At 36.8% G+C, this 26560-nt stretch overlaps 1 protein-coding gene across 1 annotated transcript in view; it reads right to left on the bottom strand.

The window, feature by feature from the left end:
- The window catches only part of arnt2 (aryl-hydrocarbon receptor nuclear translocator 2), a 132448-nt gene extending 106527 nt beyond the window's left edge, over nt 1-25921 (bottom strand). The window contains exons 1-2 of the mRNA XM_086071335.1: nt 25624-25921; nt 13826-13937 (exon numbers count right to left, since the gene is read on the bottom strand). Of these exons, the coding sequence (XP_085927461.1) occupies nt 13826-13937; nt 25624-25654 (143 nt within the window). The 5' untranslated portion in view covers nt 25655-25921. The remainder of the gene's footprint in view (nt 1-13825; nt 13938-25623) is intronic.
- Nucleotides 25922-26560: the final 639 nt, after the last annotated feature.

The raw sequence follows: 26560 nt of genomic DNA, 5'->3' as shown, positions 1-26560 counted from the left end.
TAGAATAAAACATTGACAGTTGACTAAAACTAGATGAAAAGATTAAATGCTAGATTTAAATGCTTAAAAACCTAGATTTATAGACCACTAAAAGTTAACTAAATAAAGCCAGGATGAGGTTGACTATTGTAAAAAAGTGTGATTGAAACTGGACTAAAACTGACACTGAATTTAAAAATGTCGGATGAAATTAACACTACTGGGAACGGAGTGGCTTTATCGTCATGACAATAGATATGAACTAGAAAAATTCCCGCGGAAATTTTGAATGGGCCTGCTAACTCTTTTCAATGAGCTGAACAGTTTAAACTTTCAACCATTGAAATCGGTCAAGAAATGTGGAAGTTAACCATAATCAAGATCAAATAAAGTATCTTACTGTCCCTTTAAGAAATATGCACATTCACGCACACACATTTGATTTTAACCAACATTTCAATGAGCTGAACAGTTTAAAATTTCAACCATTGAAATCGCTCAAGAAATGTAAAAGTTAACCATAATCAACAGTATGTTACTGCCACTTTAAGAAACATGCACATTCACGCACACACATTTGATTTTAAGTAACATTTCAATGAGCTGAACAGTTTAAAATTCAAACCATTGAAATCGGTCAAGAAATGTGGAATCTACCATAATCAACAGTATCTCACTGCCCCTTTACAAAACATGCACATTCACGCACACACATTTGATTTTAAGTTGTTAGGAGACGTCACGCACCAACATTCCATTGATTTGTATAGGATTACGCTCACCTCAAACAAAAGCCTCTCACGACTTAACGGTTGAAGATGCAGATTCCAGAAATGGCTTGTTAGAACGGCAAGGGTTTTGGGAACGCGAGCATGTTCTCAGTTTTTTAATCGGATGAAAAATGACCAAATGAGAGCAGGTTGAAAACTTATGATTGATCGAAAATGAAGAGGGAAAAAACGGCGAAATTAACATGGAGGAGATAGGCGCCAAAGTCCGACTTCTCCTCGCTTAAAGTGAAAATAAAGGTACTAAATGACACCTTAGCCAAATAAAACTTAGTTTTTCAGAAAGCAGAGGCTTGTGGCTACAAAATGTGCGAATTTGATGTCTAGTGAGCAAAGATTGTGGCCATGGTGACGAGTTGAAGTGAAACTTTTGGAAATAGATTTTTTGGTTCCCGTCACTGAAGCCTTAATTAGTCACACTCTAAATAGGCGACTTTCCCCCTTTGCTCACTGTCTTTGAACCCTCACAGGGGGGAGAGCTTTCATTCCTTAATTTTTTTTTTGACACTGAGCTAAAGATGACAAAAATTCCAACAAAATGAGCTAAAATTCATATCGGTCGGTCAACGTATGCGCGCGCAGCGTGTCTTTGAAAAAGGTGCTTGATTGGAGTTGATCTCTTTCGGATTCCCATTCATTCCTATGGGACTTTATTTGGGAGTTTTTTGGGAATAGCGTCGCCATGGTAACTGGGAATTCTTAGAAAAATAATGCCGCACCGAGTCAGATCGAGCCGCATCGTTTGATACCTCATTCGTGCCGGTGCGATCTACGGTACGGGCCGCATTTTTGCGGAAAAATCGTGGAAGATGATATAATAACTAGAAAAATTCCCGCGGAAATTTTGAATGGGCCTGCTAACTCTTGCAACTCTTTTCAATGAGCTGAACAGTTTAAAATTTCAACCGTTGAAATCGGTCAAGAAATGTGGAAGTTAACCATAATCTACTAAAAGTATTACTGCCCCTTTAAGAAACATGCACATTCACGCGCATACATTTGATTTTAACTAACATTTCAATGAGCTGAACAGTTTAAAAATTCAACCATTGAAATCGCTCAAGAAATGTGCAAGTTAACCATAATCAAGATCAAATAAAGTATCTTACTGTCCCTTTAAGAAATATGCACATTCACGCACACACATTTTATTTTAACCAACATTTCAATGAGCTGAACAGTTTAAAATTTAAACCATTGAAATCGCTCAAGAAATGTAAAAGTTAACCATAATCAACAATATGTTACTGCCCCTTTAAGAAACATGCACATTCACGCACACACATTTGATTTTAAGTAACATTTCAATGAGCTGAACAGTTTAAAATTCAAACCATTGAAATCGCTCAAGAAATGTGGAATCTACCATAATTAACAGTATCTCACTGCCCCTTTACAAAACATGCACATTCACGCACACACATTTGATTTTAAGTTGTGAGGAGACGTCACGCACCAACACTCCATTGATTTGTATAGGATTACGCTCACCTCAAACAAAAGCCTCTCGCGACTTAACGGTTGAAGATGCAGATTCCAGAAATGGCTCGTTAGAACGGCAAGGGTTTGGGGAACGCGAGCATGTTCTCAGTTTTTTAATCGGATGAAAAATGACCAAATGAGAGCAGGTTGAAAACTTATGATTGATCGAAAATGAAGAGGCAAAAACGGCGAAAATTACATTGAAAAGAGATCAAAAATGTGCGACTTCTCCTCGCTTAAAGTGAAAATAAAGGTACTAAATGACACCTTAGCCAAATAAAACTTAGTTCTTCAGAAAGCAGAGGCTTGTGGCTACAAAATGTGCGAATTTGATGTCTAGTGAGCAAAGATTGTGGCCATGGTGACGAGTTGAAGTGAAACTTTTGGAAATATATTTTTTGGTTCCCAGCACTCAGACCTTAATTAGTCACGCTCTAACTGATGCAAGAAAGGCGACTTTCACCCCTTTGCTCACTGTCTTTGAACCCGCACAGGGGGGAGAGCTTTCATTCCTTAATTATGGGCCTGCTAAGCGGAGCAAGCAGGCACATATTACTATCCACCCTAGAAAAGGGTTTATTATGGGCCTGCTAAGCGGAGCAAGCAGGCACATATTACTATCCTAGAAAAGGGGTTTATTATGGGCCTGCTAAGCGGAGCAAGCAGCAGCGAAGCTGCTGCTTGCGGAGCAAGCAGGCACATATTACTATCCTAGAAAAAAGGGTTTAATATTATTCTTCTTATTATGGGCCTGCTAAGCGGAGCAAGCAGCAGCGAAGCTGCTGCTTGCGGAGCAAGCAGGCACATATTACTATCCACCCTAGAAAAGGGTTTATTATTTTTTTTTTTATATTATCTTCCACCGACTTTTCCGCAAAAATGCGGCCCGAACCGTAGATCGCACCGGGACAAAAGAGGTATCAAACGATGCGGCTCGATCTGACTCGCTGCGGCATTATTTTTATAAGAATTCCCAGTTACCATGGCGATGCTATTCCCAAAAAACTCCCAAATAAAAGTCCCATAGGAATGAATGGGAAAAGGAAAGACAAAATCACACATCAAGCACCTTTTTCAAAGAGACGCTGCGCGCGCATACGTTAACCGATTGATATGAATTTTAGCTCATTTTGTTGGAATTTTTGTCATCTTTAGCTCAGTGTCAAAAAAAAAATTAAGGAATGAAAGCTCTTCCCCCTGTGCGGGTTCAAAGACAGTGAGTGTAATCGCCACTCTGATATGCAATTAAGCTTTCAGTGACGGGAACCAAAAAATCTATTTCCAAAAGTTTCACTTCAACTCGTCACCATTGCCACAATCTTTGCTCACTAGACATCAAATTCGCACATTTTATAGCCACAAGCCTCTGCTTTCTGAAAAACTAAGTTTTATTTGGCTACGGTGTCATTTAGTACCTTTATTTTCACTTTAAGCGAGGAGAAGTCGGACTTTGACGCCTATCTCCTCCATGTTAATTTCGCCGTTTTTTCCCTCTTCATTTTCGATCAATCATAAGTTTTCAACCTGCTCTCATTTGGTCATTTTTCATCCGATTAAAAAACTGAGAACATGCTCGCGTTCCCCAAACCCTTGCCGTTCTAACGAGCCATTTCTGGAATCTGCATCTTCAACCGTTAAGTCGCGAGAGGCTTTTGTTTGAGGTGAGCGTAATCCTATACAAATCAATGGAGTGTTGGTGCGTGACGTCTCCTCACAACTTAAAATCAAATGTGTGTGCGTGAATGTGCATGTTTTGTAAAGGGGCAGTGAGATACTGTTAATTATGGTAGATTCCACATTTCTTGACCGATTTCAATGGTTTGAATTTTAAACTGTTCAGCTCATTGAAATGTTACTTAAAATCAAATGTGTGTGCGTGAATGTGCATGTTTCTTAAAGGGGCAGTAACATACTGTTGATTATGGTTAACTTTTACATTTCTTGAGCGATTTCAATGGTTGAAAGTTTAAACTGTTTAGCTCATTGAAATGTTGGTTAAAATCAAATGTGTGTGCGTGAATGTGCATATTTCTTAAAGGGACAGTAAGATACTTTATTTGATCTTGATTATGGTTAACTTTTACATTTCTTGAGCGATTTCCATGGTTTAAATTTTAAACTGTTCAGCTCATTGAAAAGAGTTAGCAGGCCCATTCAAAATTTCCGCGGGAATTTTTCTAGTTTTTATATCATCTTCCAGCGACTTTTCCGCAAAAATAGGGCCCGAACCGTAGATCGCACCGGGACAAAAGAGGTATCAAACGATGCGGCTCGATCTGACTCGCTGCGCTATTATTTTTATAAGAATTCCCAGTTACCATGGCGACGCTATTCCCAAAAAACTCCCAAATAAAGTCCCATAGGAATGAATGGGAATCCGAAAGAGATCAACTCCAATCAAGCACCTTTTTCAAAGACACGCTGCGCGCGCATACGTTAACCGACCGATATGAAAATTAGCTCATTTTGTTGGAATTTTTGTCATCTTTAGCTCAGTGTCAAAAAAAAAATTAAGGAATGAAAGCTCTCCCCCCTGTGCGGGTTCAAAGACAGTGAGCAAAGGGGTGAAAGTCGCCTTTCTTGCATCAGTTAGAGTGTGACTAATTAAGGTCTGAGTGCTGGGAACCAAAAAATATATTTCCAAAAGTTTCACTTCAACTCGTCACCATGGCCACAATCTTTGCTCACTAGACATCAAATTCGCACATTTTGTAGCCACAAGCCTCTGCTTTCTGAAGAACTAAGTTTTATTTGGCTAAGGTGTCATTTAGTACCTTTATTTTCACTTTAAGCGAGGAGAAGTCGCACATTTTTGATCTCTTTTCAATGTAATTTTCGCCGTTTTTGCCTCTTCATTTTCGATCAATCATAAGTTTTCAACCTGCTCTCATTTGGTCATTTTTCATCCGATTAAAAAACTGAGAACATGCTCGCGTTCCCCAAACCCTTGCCGTTCTAACGAGCCATTTCTGGAATCTGCATCTTCAACCGTTAAGTCGCGAGAGGCTTTTGTTTGAGGTGAGCGTAATCCTATACAAATCAATGGAGTGTTGGTGCGTGACGTCTCCTCACAACTTAAAATCAAATGTGTGTGCGTGAATGTGCATGTTTTGTAAAGGGGCAGTGAGATACTGTTAATTATGGTAGATTCCACATTTCTTGACCGATTTCAATGGTTTGAATTTTAAACTGTTCAGCTCATTGAAATGTTGCTTAAAATCAAATGTGTGTGCGTGAATGTGCATATTTCTTAAAGGGACAGTAAGATACTTTATTTGATCTTGATTATGGTTAACTTGCACATTTCTTGAGCGATTTCAATGGTTGAATTTTTAAACTGTTCAGCTCATTGAAATGTTAGTTAAAATCAAATGTATGCGCGTGAATGTGCATGTTTCTTAAAGGGGCAGTAATACTTTTAGTAGATTATGGTTAACTTGCACATTTCTTGAGCGATTTCAACGGTTGAAATTTTAAACTGTTCAGCTCATTGAAAAGAGTTGCAAGAGTTAGCAGGCCCATTCAAAATTTCCGCGGGAATTTTTCTAGTTATTTTTTAATCTTCCGCGTTTTTTTCTGCTAAAATGCGGCCCGTACCGTAGATCGCACCGGCACGAATGAGGTATCAAACGATGCGGCTCGATCTGACTCGGTGCGGCATTATTTTTCTAAGAATTCCCAGTTACCATGGCGACGCTATTCCCAAAAAACTCCCAAATAAAGTCCCATAGGAATGAATGGGAATCCGAAAGAGATCAACTCCAATCAAGCACCTTTTTCAAAGACACGCTGCGCGCGCATACGTTAACCGACCGATATGAAAATTAGCTCATTTTGTTGGAATTTTTGTCATCTTTAGCTCAGTGTCAAAAAAAAAATTAAGGAATGAAAGCTCTCCCCCCTGTGCGGGTTCAAAGACAGTGAGCAAAGGGGTGAAAGTCGCCTTTCTTGCATCAGTTAGAGCGTGACTAATTAAGGTCTGAGTGCTGGGAACCAAAAAATATATTTCCAAAAGTTTCACTTCAACTCGTCACCATGGCCACAATCTTTGCTCACTAGACATCAAATTCGCACATTTTGTAGCCACAAGCCTCTGCTTTCTGAAGAACTAAGTTTTATTTGGCTAAGGTGTCATTTAGTACCTTTATTTTCACTTTAAACGAGGAGAAGTCGCACTATTTTGATCTCTTTTCAATGTAATTTTCGCCGTTTTTCCCTCTTCATTTTCGATCAATCATAAGTTTTCAACTTGCTCTCATTTGGTCATTTTTCATCCGATTAAAAAACTGAGAACATGCTCGCGTTCCCCAAACCCTTGCCGTTCTAACGAGCCATTTCTGGAATCTGCATATTCAACCGTTAAGTCGCGAGAGGCTTTTGTTTGAGGTGAGCGTAATCCTATACAAATCAATGGAGTGTTGGTGCGTGACGTCTCCTCACAACTTAAAATCAAATGTGTGTGCGTGAATGTGCATGTTTTGTAAAGGGGCAGTGAGATACTGTTAATTATGGTAGATTCCACATTTCTTGACCGATTTCAATGGTTTGAATTTTAAACTGTTCAGCTCATTGAAATGTTACTTAAAATCAAATGTGTGTGCGTGAATGTGCATGTTTCTTAAAGGGGCAGTAACATAGTGTTGATTATGGTTAACTTCCACATTTCTTGACCCATTTCAATGGTTGAAAGTTTAAACTGTTCAGCTCATTGAAATGTTACTTAAAATCAAATGTGTGTGCGTGAATGTGCATGTTTCTTAAAGGGGCAGTAACATACTGTTGATTATGGTAGATTCCACATTTCTTGACCGATTTCAATAGTTTAATTTTTAAACTGTTCAGCTCATTGAAATGTTACTTAAAATCAAATGTGTGTGCGTGAATGTGCATGTTTCTTAAAGGGGCAGTAATACTTTTAGTAGATTATGGTTAACTTCCACATTTCTTGAGCGATTTCAATGGTTTAAATGTTATTTTTATTGCGTGTTTCCACGCGACTTAGCAGGCCCATTCAAAATTTCCGCGGGAATTTTTCTAGTTATTTTTTAATCTTCCGCGTTTTTTTCTGCTAAAATGCGGCCCGTACCGTAGATCGCACCGGCACGAATGAGGTATCAAACGATGCGGCTCGATCTGACTCGGTGCGGCATTATTTTTCTAAGAATTCCCAGTTACCATGGCGACGCTATTCCCAAAAAACTCCCAAATAAAGTCCCATAGGAATGAATGGGAATCCGAAAGAGATCAACTCCAATCAAGCACCTTTTTCAAAGACACGCTGCGCGCGCATACGTTAACCGACCGATATGAAAATTAGCTCATTTTGTTGGAATTTTTGTCATCTTTAGCTCAGTGTCAAAAAAAAAATTAAGGAATGAAAGCTCTCCCCCCTGTGCGGGTTCAAAGACAGTGAGCAAAGGGGTGAAAGTCGCCTTTCTTGCATCAGTTAGAGCGTGACTAATTAAGGTCTGAGTGCTGGGAACCAAAAAATATATTTCCAAAAGTTTCACTTCAACTCGTCACCATGGCCACAATCTTTGCTCACTAGACATCAAATTCGCACATTTTGTAGCCACAAGCCTCTGCTTTCTGAAGAACTAAGTTTTATTTGGCTAAGGTGTCATTTAGTACCTTTATTTTCACTTTAAACGAGGAGAAGTCGCACTATTTTGATCTCTTTTCAATGTAATTTTCGCCGTTTTTCCCTCTTCATTTTCGATCAATCATAAGTTTTCAACTTGCTCTCATTTGGTCATTTTTCATCCGATTAAAAAACTGAGAACATGCTCGCGTTCCCCAAACCCTTGCCGTTCTAACGAGCCATTTCTGGAATCTGCATCTTTAACCGTTAAGTCGCGAGAGGCTTTTGTTTGAGGTGAGCGTAATCCTATACAAATTAATGGAACGTTGGTGCGTGACGTCTCCTCACAACTTAAAATCAAATGTGTGTGCGTGAATGTGCATGTTTTGTAAAGGGGCAGTAAGATACTTTTAGTTGATGTTGATTATGGTGAACTTCCACATTTCTTGAGCGATTTCAATGGTTGAAATTTTAAACTGTTCAGCTCATTGAAATGTTACTTAAAATCAAATGTGTGTGCGTGAATGTGCATGTTTCTTAAAGGGGCAGTAACATACTGTTGATTATGGTTAACTTTTACATTTCTTGAGCGATTTCAATGGTTTAAATTTTAAACTGTTCAGCTCATTGAAATGTTGGTTAAAATCAAATGTGTGTGTGTGAATGTGCATATTTCTTAAAGGGACAGTAAGATACTTTATTTGATCTTGATTATGGTGAACTTCCACATTTCTTGACCGATTTCAATGGTTTAAATTTTAAACTGTTCAGCTCATTGAAATGTTACTTAAAATCAAATGTGTGTGCGTGAATGTGCATGTTTCTTAAAGGGGCAGTAACATACTGTTGATTATGGTTAACTTTTACATTTCTTGAGCGATTTCAATGGTTGAAATTTTAAACTGTTCAGCTCATTGAAATGTTGGTTAAAATCAAATGTGTGTGCGTGAATGTGCATATTTCTTAAAGGGACAGTAAGATACTTTATTTGATCTTGATTATGGTTAACTTCCACATTTCTTGACCGATTTCAATGGTTGAAATTTTAAACTGTTCAGCTCATTGAAATGTTACTTAAAATCAAATGTATGTGCGTGAATGTGCATGTTTCTTAAAGGGGCAGTAATACTTTTACTTGATTATAACTTCCACATTTCTTGAGCGATTTCAACGGTTGAAATTTTAAACTGCTCATTGAAAAGAGTTGCAAGAGTTAGCAGGCCCATTCAAAATTTCCGCGGGAATTTTTCTAGTTTTTCTTCATTTTCTTTTTATTATATTATCTTCCACGGATTTTTCCGCAAAAATGCGGCCCGAACCGTAGATCGCACCGGGACAAATGAGGTATCAAACGATGCGGCTCGATCTGACTCGCTGCGCTATTATTTTTATAAGAATTCCCAGTTACCATGGCGACACTATTCCCAAAAAACTCCCAATAAAAGTCCCATAGGAATGAATGGGAATCCGAAAGACATCAACCCCAATAAAGCACCTTTTTCAAAGACACGCTGCGCGCGCATACGTTAGCCGACCGATATGAATTTTAGCTCATTTTGTTGGAATTTTTCCCATCTTTAGCTCAGTGTCAAAAAAAAAATTAAGGAATGAAAGCTCTTCCCCCTGTGCGGGTTCAAAGACAGTGAGCAAAGGGTGGAAGTCGCCTATTTAGAGTGTGACTAATTAAGGCTTCAGTGACGGGAACCAAAAAATATATTTCCAAAAGTTTCACTTCAACTCGTCACCATGGCCACAATCTTTGCTCACTAGACATCAAATTCGCACGTTTTGTAGCCACAAGCCTCTGCTTTCGGAAAAACTAAGTTTTATATGGCTAAGGTGTCATTTAGTACCTTTATTTTCACTTTAAGCGAGGAGAAGTCGGACTTTGGCGCCTATCTCCTCCATGTTAATTTCGCCGTTTTTTCCCTCTTCATTTTCGATCAATCATAAGTTTTCAACCTGCTCTCATTTGGTCATTTTTCATCCGATTAAAAAACTGAGAACATGTTCGCGTTCCCCAAACCCTTGCCGTTCTAACGAGCCATTTCTGGAATCTGCATCTTCAACCGTTAAGTCGTGAGAGGCTTTTGTTTGAGGTGAGCGTAATCCTATACAAATCAATGGAAAGTTGGTGCGTGACGTCTCCTAACAACTTAAAATCAAATGTGTGTGCGTGAATGTGCATGTTTTGTAAAGGGGCAGTAAGATACTTTTAGTTGATGTTGATTATGGTGAACTTCCACATTTCTTGACCGATTTCAATGGTTTAAATTTTAAACTGTTCAGCTCATTGAAATGTTACTTAAAATCAAATGTGTGTGCGTGAATGTGCATGTTTCTTAAAGGGGCAGTAACATACTGTTGATTATGGTTAACTTTTACATTTCTTGAGCGATTTCAATGGTTTAAATTTTAAACTGTTCAGCTCATTGAAATGTTGGTTAAAATCAAATGTGTGTGCGTGAATGTGCATATTTCTTAAAGGGACAGTAAGATACTTTATTTGATCTTGATTATGGTTAACTTTTACATTTCTTGAGCGATTTCAATGGTTTAAATTTTAAACTGTTCAGCTCATTGAAATGTTGGTTAAAATCAAATGTGTGTGCGTGAATGTGCATGTTTCTTAAAGGGACAGTAAGATACTTTATTTGATCTTGATTATGGTTAACTTTTACATTTCTTGAGCGATTTCAATGGTTGAAATTTTAAACTGTTCATCTCATTGAAATGTTAGTTAAAATCAAATGTGTGTGCGTGAATGTGCATGTTTCTTAAAGGGGCAGTAATACTTTTAGTAGATTATGGTTAACTTTTACATTTCTTGAGCGATTTCAATGGTTTAAATTTTAAACTGTTCAGCTCATTGAAATGTTGGTTAAAATCAAATGTGTGTGCGTGAATGTGCATATTTCTTAAAGGGACAGTAAGATACTTTATTTGATCTTGATTATGGTTAACTTGCACATTTCTTGAGCGATTTCAACGGTTGAAATTTTAAACTGTTCAGCTCATTGAAAAGAGTTGCAAGAGTTAGCAGGCCCATTCAAAATTTCCGCGGGAATTTTTCTAGTTGTAGGTCTTTTTGTTTTCATTCTTAATCTTAGTTAGTAGCCTATCTTCCTCCCGTGGTACTCCACCCACCTTCCTTGGTTAGTTATTTAGTTTTTCTGTAGGTAGACGTTGACCTTTTGTCACATCGCTTTTTGTTGGTGTTCAGTTATGCGTCAAGCTCCTTTTTGTTCAATAAAAACTGTAAACCTTGCCCACCATTTGAGTTGCATTTAAATCCTTTACCTGCGCTTTTGCGCACGCCTAACACACTCTGCTCTTTATGATTAACCTGTTCACCCGAGGAATGTTCCAAATGTGTTTTTTGAGCATTCTTCAACTTTCTCAGTCTTTTGTTGCCACTGTCCCAGCTTCTTTTTTTTTCTTTTTTACTTGTTGTAAGCATCAGTTTAGAAATGAGAGAATATTCATCTCTCCCCAAAAATACAAAAATAAATAAATCATGAGTTTGAACACTAAATAAATTATCTTGTCTTTGTAGTGTATTCTTGTGAATAAGGTTGAAAAGTATTTTCAAATCATTGTATTCTGTTTTTATTTACACGTCACAACGTTAATTGGCTTTGTAGTTCAGCTGCTCAAGTAGCCTTATGAGTTTTATTTTTTGAGATGCTATACAATCAATTGTTGGGCTATCCATCCATCCATCCGAGCGCAGTATAATAGCAGTGATAGCATATTCTTATTGGAACTCTTAAAGTATGTTGCCTGTAAAAAATGAGTCAGTTGAATTTAGAAAATACATTCATTAATTCATTTTTATTTATTGCAGGCAACAACTTAACAGTTGAACACAGGAGAAACAATTCATACTGTAGTTTTATAATATGAACAGGGAAAAAAAGCCTGAAATCTCTCTAATCTATAAAACACAAATATACATATATATACTTCCTGCAAGTTACAATATTGCTATCCTAACAATTTAACATCATGACCTACCATTAACTGAATTGTTGAGTGCTAATAATGGTGATGTTACCATAGGCAACCAATACCAATCATACCAACACTGGTAACTAGGGGTGTGAATTGCCTAGTACCTGGCGATTCAATTCGTATCACGATTCATAGGTCACGATTCGATACCAATCCCAATCCCAATCTATGAATTGATTATTGCGATTATTATTTTTTATTTTATTTTTAACTTAAATTCAGAAAATACTAATCAGTAAACTTGTACATGTACACTGTAAGATTTGTATCAAAATGTATTTATTGATCTGAAAATTCAGGCTTATAACCGCTGCATTTAACAAACTTTCATGTTTGAACACCACTGAAATAAAATATTAAGGCTTAATGTTCCATTAATATAACATTCTTCCATGCTTAATGTGTGAATCCTAACCCTAAGTAAGATGTTTTGTTGAATATTCCCATAAAAAATTGATGTTTAAAAATAGATTCGGCCGCATATCGAATCAATTAGAAAATTGTGCACTGTAATATCGCGATATATTGCCGAATCGATTTTTTCTAATACCCCTAATGGTAACATATCAACTATAGCAAGAGACAATAGCAACAGTAGTAACAGCAAGGACACACTTGCACCAAATATTTCTAAAATTCAAGGTCCTCTCTCTGAAATATTGTGACCAATATCCACATACTGACACACACAAACTTTTGCAATTCATTCTGAATTTGGGTAATATAAACTCTCCATATCCTCTCAAATTATGAACTAACTTTTAGTTTAAAGAACTGTTGTAGTTTAATTGGCAATAATTTATTGAATGCTTTGTATAAGATTATTGAAGTATTATATTTAACTAGATCTTTAAATTTGAGTAATTTTGATTGAATAAAAATATATGTGTGTGTTCAAGAAATCCAACCTTGTGTATGATCCGCAAAGCACATTTTTGTAATATGACTAATGGCTCTATTGCACCGTGGCAGGTTTTCCCCCACACCTCACACAGTATGTGAAGTGGGAGAGGACCAGCGTACAATATAATGTACGGAGACAATCCTCATCAAGACATAACTTTATTCATAACTGAGAGGCTTTTAGAGATTTTATTTGTGTGTGTCTGATATAGGCTTTCCAATTATGACACCTAAAAATGTAATCGCACTTACATTATCAATTTGGACGCCTATAGTATATTTATATTTTATTAAGTTCGTTATTCACAGTACTAACACGCTCATTGTAATTATTACTACTATAAAATATATTGTTGTCATCCGCGAAAAGTATGAGTTTTAATGAGTGGGACACATTAAAGATGTCATTAATGTACTTATAATAATATTGGCCCTAATATGGACCCCCGGGGAACACCACAAGCAATGCCACATTTTCCAGATATCTGCTGCCCCATTTTAACATATTGTACCTTTCCTTTTAAATAACTTCTTATCCAGTCTCCAGCAACTCCTCCAATCCTATATCGTTCTAATTTATTTTACTAAGATGGAATGGTTAATTGTTTCAAATGCTTTTTTGAGATCAATAAAAATCCCAACTGCATTATTATATTTTTTTTAATCTAGTGCAGGGATAGGCAATTTCGGTCCTAGAGAGCCGTAGTCCTGCATATTTTTGATGTCTCCCTCCTCGAACACAGCTGAGAGGCTCCTGCAGAACGTAATGATGAGCTGATGATTTGAAACACCTGGGTTTGGAGGTAGGAGACACCGAAAACATGCAGGACTGCGGCTCTCTAGGACCAAACTTGCCTATCCTTTATCTAGTGCATTGGTAATTTCTTCAGTTGCCTCAATTATTGCCATTGAGGTACTTCTATTTGTTATGAAACTATATATGCATGTCATGGCGCATGGTCAGGATTAGGGATGTTCGATACCAATTTTGATCCCCAATTTTTTCATTATTTTCCTGCATGCTAATCTGGGGTCAAGATGTTTCAACATTGGTCGGAGGATAATAAGACATACTCACCCGCCTGATCTTCTCTTGCCACCACGACCTGGCACAGATCCTCCCATCCTTACCGGGCCAGAGCCAACTGCCCCCGGCATCACAACTGTACCCGGCAACTCACTGCCCATCTCTGGAGGACAGAACACCAGATACCATACAATTTATTACACAAAAATGCAATAATCTCCTTTCATTATCAAGCCTAGCTACATAGACCTCTTTAGGTCTGTCATCTAAATGGATTAAGAGTTACCTAGATGATAGAAATCAGTATGTGCATTTTATCAATTTCAAATCAAATCAGTTGAAGATTACTCAGATACAAATATATATTTTTCCCTGATGAAAGAAGATATTCTAATCTCTCTTTTGGTAGGTTTCATGATTACTGGCTGTGCTTGGTCCTAAATTATTTATATTATATATTGACTCATTCAAACTCAAAAACATATAAATATGTTTTTAAGGCTTTGTCCTTCACTCCCAAAAATATATAAATCCGTTTTGTTTTGGTTTGTTTTTACAGTTTTTCTCCATAGGTTTGGCACATTTCTTGAAACTGAGATTTTCAAAATACCATGGACAAATCCCTAAACTACCTTACAATTGGTCTCAACTGAATAGCATGTCTCATTGCTTTCATCAAATTGCCATTGTCTTAGAACATGTCTCAATTGCCTCAGTGGATCTGTGCTAATAGTTGTGTACATTTAGCCTACAGTTAGCACAATTTGCCCACATTTAGCACATTTTCCGAATGAATAGATCTTGCTGATCGAGCTGGATTAGTTATTTTTTAGTCTAATGGCTGTCCTCTCCAAAACATGTCAGCAGGATTTCAGCGTGTAAGTCATACTATGCAAAATAATCTGTTCAATTGTCAAAATGTGTCCAACATATCACAGGGGATCAGTGTAGAGGATGGTTGAGACATTAACGCCGTTTTTTTCCTCGCTGCATTGCAAGGGAAAACATCCGCTGCGATGTAGATAAAAACCTTTGGCCAAACAGAGAGCAGCGTATGGATTGCCAAGAGAATGAGGATGATGGCCAAGAGAGGAGAGGCTAGTGAAAGTGTTACAGTAGTTGGTTCTTCATTTACGCTGTGTGCGAGATATGATTTTAGTTATTAGTTTTTCATAAATATACAGAATTTGGCTTACACTTTTTTTTGTTGCACTCTAATGTGTAAGTAACTTTGTGTGAATAAAAACTGTTGCAATGTCCTTAACTGTGAGTATGTCAAACCGCAAACTTTGAATACTGCTCTTGTAAAATCTTTTTTCCCCTTCAGTTTTATATATAATTGTATTTTGTTAGCTGTTGTGGGAAAACATCTAATGATTTTGACTTGTGGTGCTCATAGAATGCCAAAGGGACGATGCATTTTGGGGGCACTGACTACTTGTATTACATATAAATTTGATTTTGACACATAGGTGAGCTGTTTTGGGAGAGATATGAGCTTTTGCAGATGATCCAAAGAGTTGTGCAAAATCATCCAAGTTATTTTTGGCAAAAGAACTAAGTGAATGCAGATGAGCCAAAGCAGTTGAGAAAGATCTTTGCAGTTGTGACTGTACCGACTCTTTGTTTAGGAAAGGAACTTGGAGTGAAGCATGTGTGAGCAGTTTTGGGATAGATATGTGCTTTTGCTAATGAACTGATAGGTTGTGCACAAATGTAAGTCTGTTTGTCCAAATGAGCTTGCAGTTTTGAAAATGTCATCTAAGTTTCAAGAAATGTGCCAAACCTATGGAGAAAAACTGTAATATTTTGTCCTTCACTCCCAAAAACATATAAATCAATTTTTTAATACATTCGCCTTCACTCCCAAAAACATATTTATACGTTTGTCACGGGTTCATTTAAAAAAAAAAGGGGGGGGGGGAAATGATGGCGCAGTCGAAAAACTTCAGTGAAGTGTTTTTTATTTACACCAACACAGCATTAAAAATGTGACAAATATTTACAGTGCAAGTCCAGTGCAAAAACAATCCCAACAATATTTGTTTGTCATTTCTGCAACTTACTGTGGTAACCAGTCACTCACCATCCCACTTGGCTGAGCACCCCCCCACTAATGAATTTAGGCTCCCTTAAATACCCCTTAGCCCCTCCCTCTGGGCAAACTATTTAGCGCTTAAACAGGTTTAATACAAAAAGTAACCCAAAAGCATCTAAAGTATGTGAATAAACAATATCTGCAACATATATTAATCATAACAAAAATCCTCCATTCTCCAACCAGAACTCATTAAATAATAAACCAACTACTTTTGTGGTATAGTCCATAGTCATGTGTAGGAGTGTGCCGATTATTGATATCACGATAAATCGTAATACTTTGTTTCTCGATAGATTATCGATACGCCTACGCAAGTTTCGCGATATTTGTAGTTAATATACAGCCACTATAAAGGCTCCATTGCTCATTACTTATTGAGCAATTACTTGGTAGACCACTAGGAGGAGCACCTCAAAAGAGTGGCGGGGAAATGTATGGAAGTCTTTGGGCGAAGAAGACTCATGAGCTTACTTTTACTTGTGTAAGATATTTATTATCTGTCCAGCAACTGACTCAGTTTTGCATACGTAACATTTTAAAACCTATTTTATGGTTCGACTTTTTGAAGCACACAATTTCTGAGGAATATTAATATTGATTTAATTATATTTAATATTTAAGTAATTCTATTTATTTACTTTTGCAATGTTACACAAAAAAATCGTCACAGTTTATAAAATGAAACAATTCACTATGTAACTGACTGCTGCCATGTTGCATTAAAATAATGTTTAAGAAAGACACAAATTTGTTCACAGAAAGTGGTCTCTGTTAAGAAGACATTTGTATTTGTTCTCACTGTAAAAAATACACCAGTTTTAATATTTTGTTTCAGTGATGGTACAAAAAGAAACTATTTTCTCATTGAAAAAACACATTTATGTCTTGAGTAGTTTTATCGTAGATTATCGTGGATTTATTACCTGACCAATAGAATCGATAATCGCGGTATCATCATATCGTGAGATAATCGTTATCGTGAGCCTTGTATCGCATTGTATCGTGGGGTACCCAGAGGTTCCCACCCCTAGTCATGTGACACCTGAAGCGCGGCAAAAAGCAAGAGAAAGAAGAGACTCTAATCTTTCTTTTGGTAGGTTCCATGATTTTATAGCAATAAAACAAAATATTATGTGGACCTTGCAAAATCAGTCAAAATTCAATAAAACAGCCGGGAGCGAAGAGGGTTGCTTCAGTGAAAATGGCTGGGAGTGAATGAGTTAATGATATGTGTTGTCATGTGTATGCTAAACTTTAAAAATATATATATATTTGCTGATGATACAACTTTATATTGCTCTGGAGAAAATCTCAAACAGCTTCTGAGTACTGTGGAAAAAGAGCTATATCTACTAAAAAAAAACTGGTTTGACAAACAAATTATCTTTGAATCTCGACAAAACAAAGTTCAGAATCTTTGGCACTAGGCTAATCAAACATCAAGTCAAAATCATTGTTGAAACAATTTAAATAAATAAAATAAAATTTCTTGCCGTTGTAACTGATTTAAAATTATGCTGGAACTCTCCTATAGAAAATGTTAAAAGAAAAATAACAAAACCCTAGGTATCCTATATAAAACCAAAGATCTTCTGAATAAGAAGTCATTATATACAAAATATTGTACATTATTACTGCCATACTTGATTTATTGTGTCGAAATATGGGGAAATAATAACAAAACTAATACGCAATCTGTTTGAAGGGGTGTTTAAAAAAAAATCGGCAATATATCGCGATATTACAGCACGCAATTCTCGAATCGATTTTTAAACATAAATTTTTTATGGGAATATTCAACAAAACGTCTTACTTAGGGTTAGGATTCACACATTAAGCATGGACAAATGTTATATTAATGGAACATTAAGCCTTAATATTTTATTTCAGTGCTGTTCAAACATGAAACAGACTGCAACCTGTTTGTTAAAGGCAGTGGCTCAGTTATAAGCCTGAATTTTCAGATAAATAAATACATTTGCATACAAATCTTACAGTGTACATGTACAAGTTTACTGATTAAAATTTTCTAAATTTGAGTAAAAAAATAATAATCAATTTATAGATTCGTATCAGGATTAATCGGTATCGAATCGAAACCTATGAATCGTGATACGAATCAAATCACCAGGTACTAGGGAATTCACACCCCTAATATATAGTTTCACGAGGTTCTGTGCATGTTTAGGCCCTCAAAATGTAGCTGTAGGTCAAAACATGCCGGGATTGGTTTTTATTTTTGTCCTGTACGGGGCGCTATGGAGCCATGTCATTATGACATATCAAATTTTTCGTCGTGCCCGAAGAGTGTGAAACTTTTTGGTGAGTTTTCGTTAATGTCAATGGTGTACAAAATGTGATCGTTTGCGAAGAAGAAGAAGAAGAAGAAAAAGAAGAATGCGAATGAAAAACAACTACCGCTGCAAAGTCCCTCTTGTTTTTGTAAGAATTATTATTATTAGGGCCCGAGCAGCTACCGCTGCGAGGTCCCTATTGTTTTTCGTTCATATTCTTCTTCTTCTTCTCTGCAAACTATAAAATTTTTGACTCCCTAGAAATGAACGAAAACTCATCAAACTTTGCACACTCTTCGGGCACGGCGAAAAATTCGATATTATGAAGTTGTCATAATGACATGGCTCCATGACATAAATGGATTGCTCTGGGTGTGGCAAGGCACTGTTCGCAGAGAATACAACGCAGATTTTGAGGGCCTAAACATGCAGAGAAACTCATAAAACTTGGTACACACATCTGGCCTGGCAAAATTAGCAATATTTTATCATGTATTGTACGATTTATACAAAAATGTCTCACTAGCGCCCCATACAAATCTTTAACAAAGCAGCCCGGGTTGTACGTTTACGCAAAATCTACGAAATGGTATATCAGGGAACCCAAGACCTATAAAACGTCTCTTGGAGTGATCTGCTAAAATAAACAGAAAGTGAGCTACGAATTTTTGAATGTCTCATTATTTTGAATGTCATTTTTTGTCGATTTTTGCACATTTACAGGGGGCATTCTTTTGCCCATTTCTCCTACACGTTTCAGCCGATTTACTTCAAACTTGGCCAGGACCATGTCAAGACCTTGCCCATCAACAGGGGGGAAAAAATCTTGACCCTCAAAAATACTATTTGACGGGGACGCGGCATAATTTTTTGTGTTTCATATTTCCTTCGCCATGAAAGACGAAATGCGTAGTAACTCCTTGGTACATGCTCCAAAAAAATCCAAAACTTTACATGTATGTTTATAGTCACGACCTGAAGGTATCTCTATGACAATATTCAGTTATAAATATAGCATCACCTAGCCCTTAGGTCGGCAAAAAAAATTACGACACATAAGGTATTTTGTCCAAAATTTGGATACTCTTTGTAAGTGTGATAACAAGTGTGTTCCGATACCGTTTTTTGGCCCACAATACCGATTTCGATATCCAGCTTTGCAGTATCGGCCGATGCTGATACCATACCGATACCTAAGTTTTTTTTTTCTCAACATGAAAAAGCTGTCCTGCCATTGGTTCAGAGCATTTAAGGGACAATGGGATATCTTAGCTTGGCATGCAGTGAACATGTCACACATCAGTGAATGTCGTGCATGAGCAAGACACATGATGCTGCATCCAAAGTCCTAATTAGCGTCAGAATTAATGGTATCGGCATGTTACTTGTTCGTACTCACCGATACCGATACCACTGTTTTAATGCATTATCAGGGCCTCTACCAATACCAGTATCGGTATCGGAACAACACTAGTGATAAGTAGACTAGTCATTTATGAATATTTTTTAAACTTTCCAACACTCAAAATGTTCAGTGGCATCAGACCTATCAACACATATGTACTTTTTATTTATTTTTTTTTTATGCCCTCTATGGACAATACAAATAATATTGTGCTATGAGTAAAACTAACAATGATGTGTATATATATATGTACTTTAAAAAATGCCAATCAGGGCAACTCATTGCCAAAAAATTCTGAGGGTCTTAACATTGACCAAACGATCCATATGTAAAGGTTTATTATACCATTTTCAAATAAATTTGGCTTAGAATTTGCCAGTACCCCAAAGTGCCAGTATCCCAACATGCAAGTACCCCAAAGTGGCCCGGGATGCAAGGGCCCTTCATAGCTGCTCGCAGCTCTAGTTAGGGCCCGAGTAGCTACCGCTGTGAGGTCCCTCTTGTGTTTGTAAGAATTATTAGGGCCCGAGTAGCTACCGCTGTGAGGTCCCTCTTGTGTTTGTAAGAATTATTAGGGCCCGAACAGCTACCGCTGCGAGGTCCCCCTTGTTTTTTGTAAGTATTCTTCTTCTTTTTCTTCTTGGTAAATGATTTACGAAAACTCGCCAAACTTTGCACACTCCTCGGGCTGGGCGAAAAATTTGATATTATGAAGTTGCCATAACAACATAACAACATATAGCGCCACCTAGCGTGGACAAATATGCACCAATCCCGGCACGTTTGACCGAGGGCTACAAAAATGGGCAGGCACATGAAGCCCCCGAGACACACAAAAAAGTCAGTGAAAGCCATATCCTAAAATGTACAGGAAGTGAGCTATGAATTTTTGAATGTCCAATTTTGGCCCAATTTTGCACATTCACTGTGGTCATTCTTTTTGCCCATTTGCCAACAGTTTTCATCCGATTTACTTCTAACTTGGCATGCATCATCTCAAGACCTGGGACAACAACTGGGGGAAAAATCGTGACTTTTTGAAATACTATATGACGGGGGCGGGGCCTCAAATTTTGTGTTTCGCCACAAAGGAAAAAATGTTTATACTTCATCAAAAAAGAGGAAATGCCTAATAGCTCGGCTGTACAAACTCCAAAAAATCCCAAACTTCTCATGCATCTTAATAGCCACGGCCTGAAAACATCTATAGGATAATATTCGGTTATACATGTAGCGCCACTTAGTGGTGACAAGAAATGTCATACTTTACGTTTTCATCGACTGAGCCCAGCTCGTTGAAAAGATCCAATTGAAAATTGGTCAGAAAAGCCTTAAGATGTTGATCATGCCCCACACTGAATATTGTAACATTTGACAATAAAAGCTGCGTTAACTTGACCCAGATGATCCTATCTTCTCAAAATTTCACACATTTGATGAGAGTCCAGGTCTGAATACATACACAAACTAATTTTTTTTTGTATTTCTTTTTTTAATTCTTCAACTTTTTTCTCCAAACACGTTAACTGGATCTTCTTCATATTTGCTCAGAAGAGTGTTTAGGCATACTCCCTTCTCCTACACGTTTGATCCAATTGGCTTCAATCTTGGCCTAGACCTTGACATTAGACCTTATATATATATAAATATATACATATATATATAAACATATTAGGAGTGTTAGAAAAAATCGATTCGGCAATATATCGCGATATTACAGCACACAATTCTCGAATCGATCCAATATGCAGCCGAATCGATTTTTAAACATACATTTTTTAATGGAAATATGCAACAAAACGTCTTACTTAGGGTTAGGATTCACACATTAAGCATGGAAGAATGTTATATTAATGGACCATTAAGCCTCAAACATGAAACAGACTGCAATTTATTTGTTAAATGCAGTGGCTCGGTTATAAGCCTGAATTTCATACAAAACTTACAGTGTACATGTACAAGTTTACTGATTAGTATTTTTTAAATTTGAGTTTAAAAAAATCGTGATAATCAATTTATAGATTTATATTCGTATCGGGATTAATCGAATCGAATCGTGACCTATGAATCGTGATACGAAGCGAATCGCCAGGTACTAGGCAATTCACACCCCTTATATATATATATATATATATATATATATATATACACACACACACACACACTTTTAAAACAATGCCAATGGGGGAAACTTATTGCCAAAATTATGCTGATTTTTGGGGGTATTATCATTGACCAAAAAGCTTTACACACTCATCACACCTGGCAAAAAAAAAAATCATATGTAAAGGTTTATTATGCTATTTTCAACGAAATTCTGCTTCCAATGTGCCACGACCCCAACTTGCCACTACCCCAACCTGCAAGTACCCCAAAGTAGCCCGTGCTGCAAGGGCCCTTTATAGCTGCCCACAGCTTTAGCTTATAATGAAATAGGAAAAAAAGATCACTCAGGCACGTTAGAAGTAAAAGTAACAACTGATTTGCATTTCCTGCTAGCACAGCCAATCATGGCGATTTTCACCAACACCAATTTGCATAAAAAGCAAAATGACAGAAACATTTTAATCAAAATCACTGCTTTTTTTTTTACTTTAAGTTTGTTCCTGAGTGCACCATGAATGTTTTGAGCAAGATTGTGTCTTGTGTATTTAAGGATTTTTCACTTAATACAACCCTGACTGTGGACCGCACTACAAACAATGACTTCCCAGCAATGTGTCTTATGTCACAATGCTCACACTTGTTGTGCTATCTGTTACATTATGTCACAATACAGGTTGTGATCATTTGCAGCATGATTGCCACACCATACACGGTTACTACTGTGCGTGCTGTGCAAATTTGTCTGTGGTATGTTTGGCGTTTTTCTTGTTTCCCTTTTTGGTGATTTGGTGACCAATGTACTTATCATGACGAAACAGAGAATACATCTTTGACTATTTAATGCGGCAGTATTAAAAAGCAAAAATAATTGTATTACCTTTGTTGTACATTTTTTCAAGTAACGAATTTTAGCTACTCACTGGTGTGCATAAAAAGCAAAATGACAGAAACATCTCTTAATACTTAACTATTTTAATCAAAATCACAGCTTTTTATTACTTTAAGTTTGTTCCTGCATCTTTTGAGCAAGATTGTGTCAATTTAATGCATTTCATTTCATACAACTCTGACTGTGGACCACACTACAAACAATGACATCCCAGCCATGTACCTTACTTGTCATGTTGTGAAAGTAATCATTTTGAAATTCTGGTTGAAATGACTGGTATACTATGTGACACAATGCTGGTGGGTTTATTGCTTCATGTTTATTGCATGAGCTTATTGACTGCGTAGTGTTTATTCCCAACTCTGCTTGGAAGACATTGCAGATACAACTGAGTGTCCCTCATTGACGATTACATTTCAAAGGAATTGCACAAGGGACCCATGAGAAACCAAAATAAATGAATAAATTTAAAATATCTATACTAGCGTTTTGGTATTGATCCGATACTGATACTCACGTTAGTATCGATCCTGTCAATACTTGGATCGATCTGCACAGCCCTAGTTGACGGAACGCCCACCTCTGGTACAAACCATAACTTAAGTTATAAGTTATTTCTTCTATGCTACAAGTCTTGTAGTCATGTTGCCTTGATAGGCTGTTATTAAAACTAACTCTGGATTATTATTGTTATTATTATTATTAATAATACTATATGTGTGTGCATCTGGGCATTTCTAACACTTCCCCAATGTAATGCAAATGTTTCCTTCATACAGTGAAAGCAAACGGCGTAAACGTAATGCTTTTTCCTGTGAATATCATACACCGATTGTTATAGTAGTTAAATGAAATCTCATCACATTTTGAAATCAAAATAATTCTCTCAAGTCAAATTACAATGATCCAAAGTCCAATATTTTTCAATGAGTGGATAGATTTTGTTCAGCAAATTGACCACCATCTTGACCGGTGACGTCATCTTAGAATTGTCAATAAGTTATTCCATATCTGCAAAAGTGCCGTTTTTCCCCCCCGAAGCACTTGCCCCCCAAAATGTCTGTGCACGCCACTGATGCTGTATCTCCCCCAAACTGGTTGTTCATTATTACATGCAAATGTGTTTTTTTCTCTTCTGTATTTATAATTGTTCTTTAACCAAGCAAGTGTGTGTGTGTGTGTGTGTATGTATATATATATATATATATATATATATATATATATATATATATATATATATATATATAAAACCAAATACCCGATTATTTGCTAGGATTTTCAGAAAAATATCTGAATACCAAAATATTTCATAGCTGCAGCCCTAATAATATTCATTTTGAGTTGTTTGTTGGCTTTAGTACATTAAGGAATCAACTACACAGTAGTGTTAATTTCATCAACGAAAACTAAACAAAAATAATTTCGGCAGCACACATTTTTCACCGGACTAAAACTAGACTAGACTAGCCTCATTAATAAACAATAACTGGGACTAAATCAGTGTGCATTTTCGTCGACTAATGAAGACAAGACGAAAAAAAATTATCTAAAATCTATGGACATTTTAGTTCATGAACAAAAACGAGACAAAAATTATATGATTTTGTCAAATCTTGTCACTGTGACACTGTCATGTGACACACAGTGACACACCCCTTTCAAAACTGCAGCAAACACATGGGACAGACAGGAGGTGGATTCACGATGAAAGGTTAAAAAAAAAGAAGTAAATTATAGTTATAAAATAACATTAATCCAACAGCCATAACGTTTCAACAATAATGTTAATCTGACCGCTAACTAATACTGGCTAATTTACTAGCTCAAAGCATGGAGCCATACTGTAATTGTGTGCAAAGTTGTTTTTTTAATCAAAAAGATGAGAGAAAATTTGATGCAAAATTGTTTTAGATCCGAAATGTTAAACATAATCTGCTGACAAAAAAAATACAAGGGTTAAATGACTGTCCTGACTAAAATGTTGACAGTTTTTGTTGACTAAAATTAGATGAATAAAATTATGTTTTCTTGGACTAAAATAAAGACTAAAAGCTAGATTTATAGTCGACTATATATGAACTAAATAAAAACGGGATGAGGTTGACTAACTATGATAAAATCTAACAATCATGATTGAAACTGGACTAAAACTGAGACTAAATTTGGAAATGGCTGATAAAATTAAGACTACTACACAGGACATCTTAAATAAGAGAATATAAAAGTGAGATTAACAAAAAATCAATAATGACAATTTAATATTTGTTTCGTTACTAAATACCGGTAAATGGAAAGTGTCGCTGCAGTGTGAATAGCGGTTACAACACCTTTGTCCTTAACATCTCCTTTGCTTTAACCAGAAGTCCCAGGACGAACAGATAGTACTATGGGGTATACTGATTATTCAAATGACAATTAATTTGGTGACACGGTTACTAGAAGCCGATTTAAAGAATGAATATGCTGTAGTGTAATATGTAATAGTGCTATCGCGCGTCTTTAGTTTAAACAAAGCCATTACATTATTTATTTTCTCCAAGAGTAGTTGAACCATTCAACACTCAATATATCGACAGGCAAGAAGGTAGGAGGTATAAATACGGCTGCACCAGGCTATTTACATTTCTGTAAATCACAGATGATACAAAGAATCCAACGAACGATAAACAAGTGCAGTGCAGCAGGGCAATATGCAAAATAATCTTTGTGTCACTGAGACTAAGGAAAGCAAGCGCCAGCGAAAATAACATGAGCTATAAGCAGAAGGATATATAACATTAATATTAAAAAGCATTATTTGCACCTCGGTCAATTCTGTCATTCTGACAAAGACATAGAAGTTAGCAAAAAATTTCAGAATAGCACTACTGCCAACGACCGCACAATATGGGGGAAGGGGATGGATGCTGGAGCTAGGCTGTGGCGGCCTGGTGGCGGTTTTAGCCCTCTTCTTCTTTCATACTCACAATAAAACGCATATCGTTGAACTCTAGTCTCAAAATAGGACTTGAAACGTTAGATTTGCCTGAGAGAAGAAACAAGGTGTTGACTTACCGGACGGATTGACCGCGGCGGGAGTTGCCATGATTCCTCAGCGGAGAAAAATAACAAAACTGCAGCGGTGGAGATGACGCACAATACGTCAAGAAAGCCCAGGGCAGGGAGAGAGAGTCGACACACCGCAGGCTTTGCACGCGAGGATCCCTGGTGGAGCCGCCTCGCCTCTCCTCGACAATCTACACTGGATGAGCAGAGGCACTTGAATACATCGATTTTGTCTACAGACAGAGGATATTCTGTGAAACCAGACTAAATAGAATGCAAAATGTCTGGATGGTAATACCGCGAGACTTTCAAGGCCCCTGAATAAATTATTTCTTGTTATATGAGGCAAAAGGTGCAATGACGAATGAGAATGGGATACAAAACGTTTGAGAAAAAAGTTTTCATTTGTTCTGATCACTTGCTCTTCCAAATGTGTGATACTTGGTTGATATCTGCGCTGCTGTTCTAACACTACATTATCATTCGTAAATAGCCTACTTAATATAATGTGCATATGTATGCACTAAATGTGTGCTAAAGGTAAATGCAGTTGAAACAGCATACATTTTCAATCATGTTTCATTTAACAATACTGTATAGTGCCCTCCATAATTATTTGCATTTTTTTATAGGACCAAAATTCAAAAACAAAAATGGGGGAGAAATCCTACCTTTATTTCAAATTCAGTGGGGGAAAAAAACCCATATTAAGAAATAATTATTTTACATCAAATCATGTGTGATGTGCCATAATGATTAGCACCTGTGATGATAATACTTTGTACAACCCACTTTTGCTAGCAAAACAGGATTTTATCTTCTATTATGTTTCACAAGATGGGATAATACAGGAAGAGGCAAGTTCAACCATTCATTTTCATCTATGCACAATCTCTCCAAATCAGCCAGCAACCTCTGTCTCATCTGCACTCTCCTCTTTCCTCAC

The sequence above is a fragment of the Leptonotus elevatus genome, chromosome 3 (assembly GCF_054856555.1).
Source record: "Leptonotus elevatus isolate MCC_2025b chromosome 3, RoL_Lele_1.0, whole genome shotgun sequence".
NCBI classification, from domain to species: Eukaryota; Metazoa; Chordata; class Actinopteri; order Syngnathiformes; family Syngnathidae; genus Leptonotus; species Leptonotus elevatus.
Note: the sequence above shows the minus strand (reverse complement) of the source record. Positions and strands in the feature narration are given on the sequence as shown.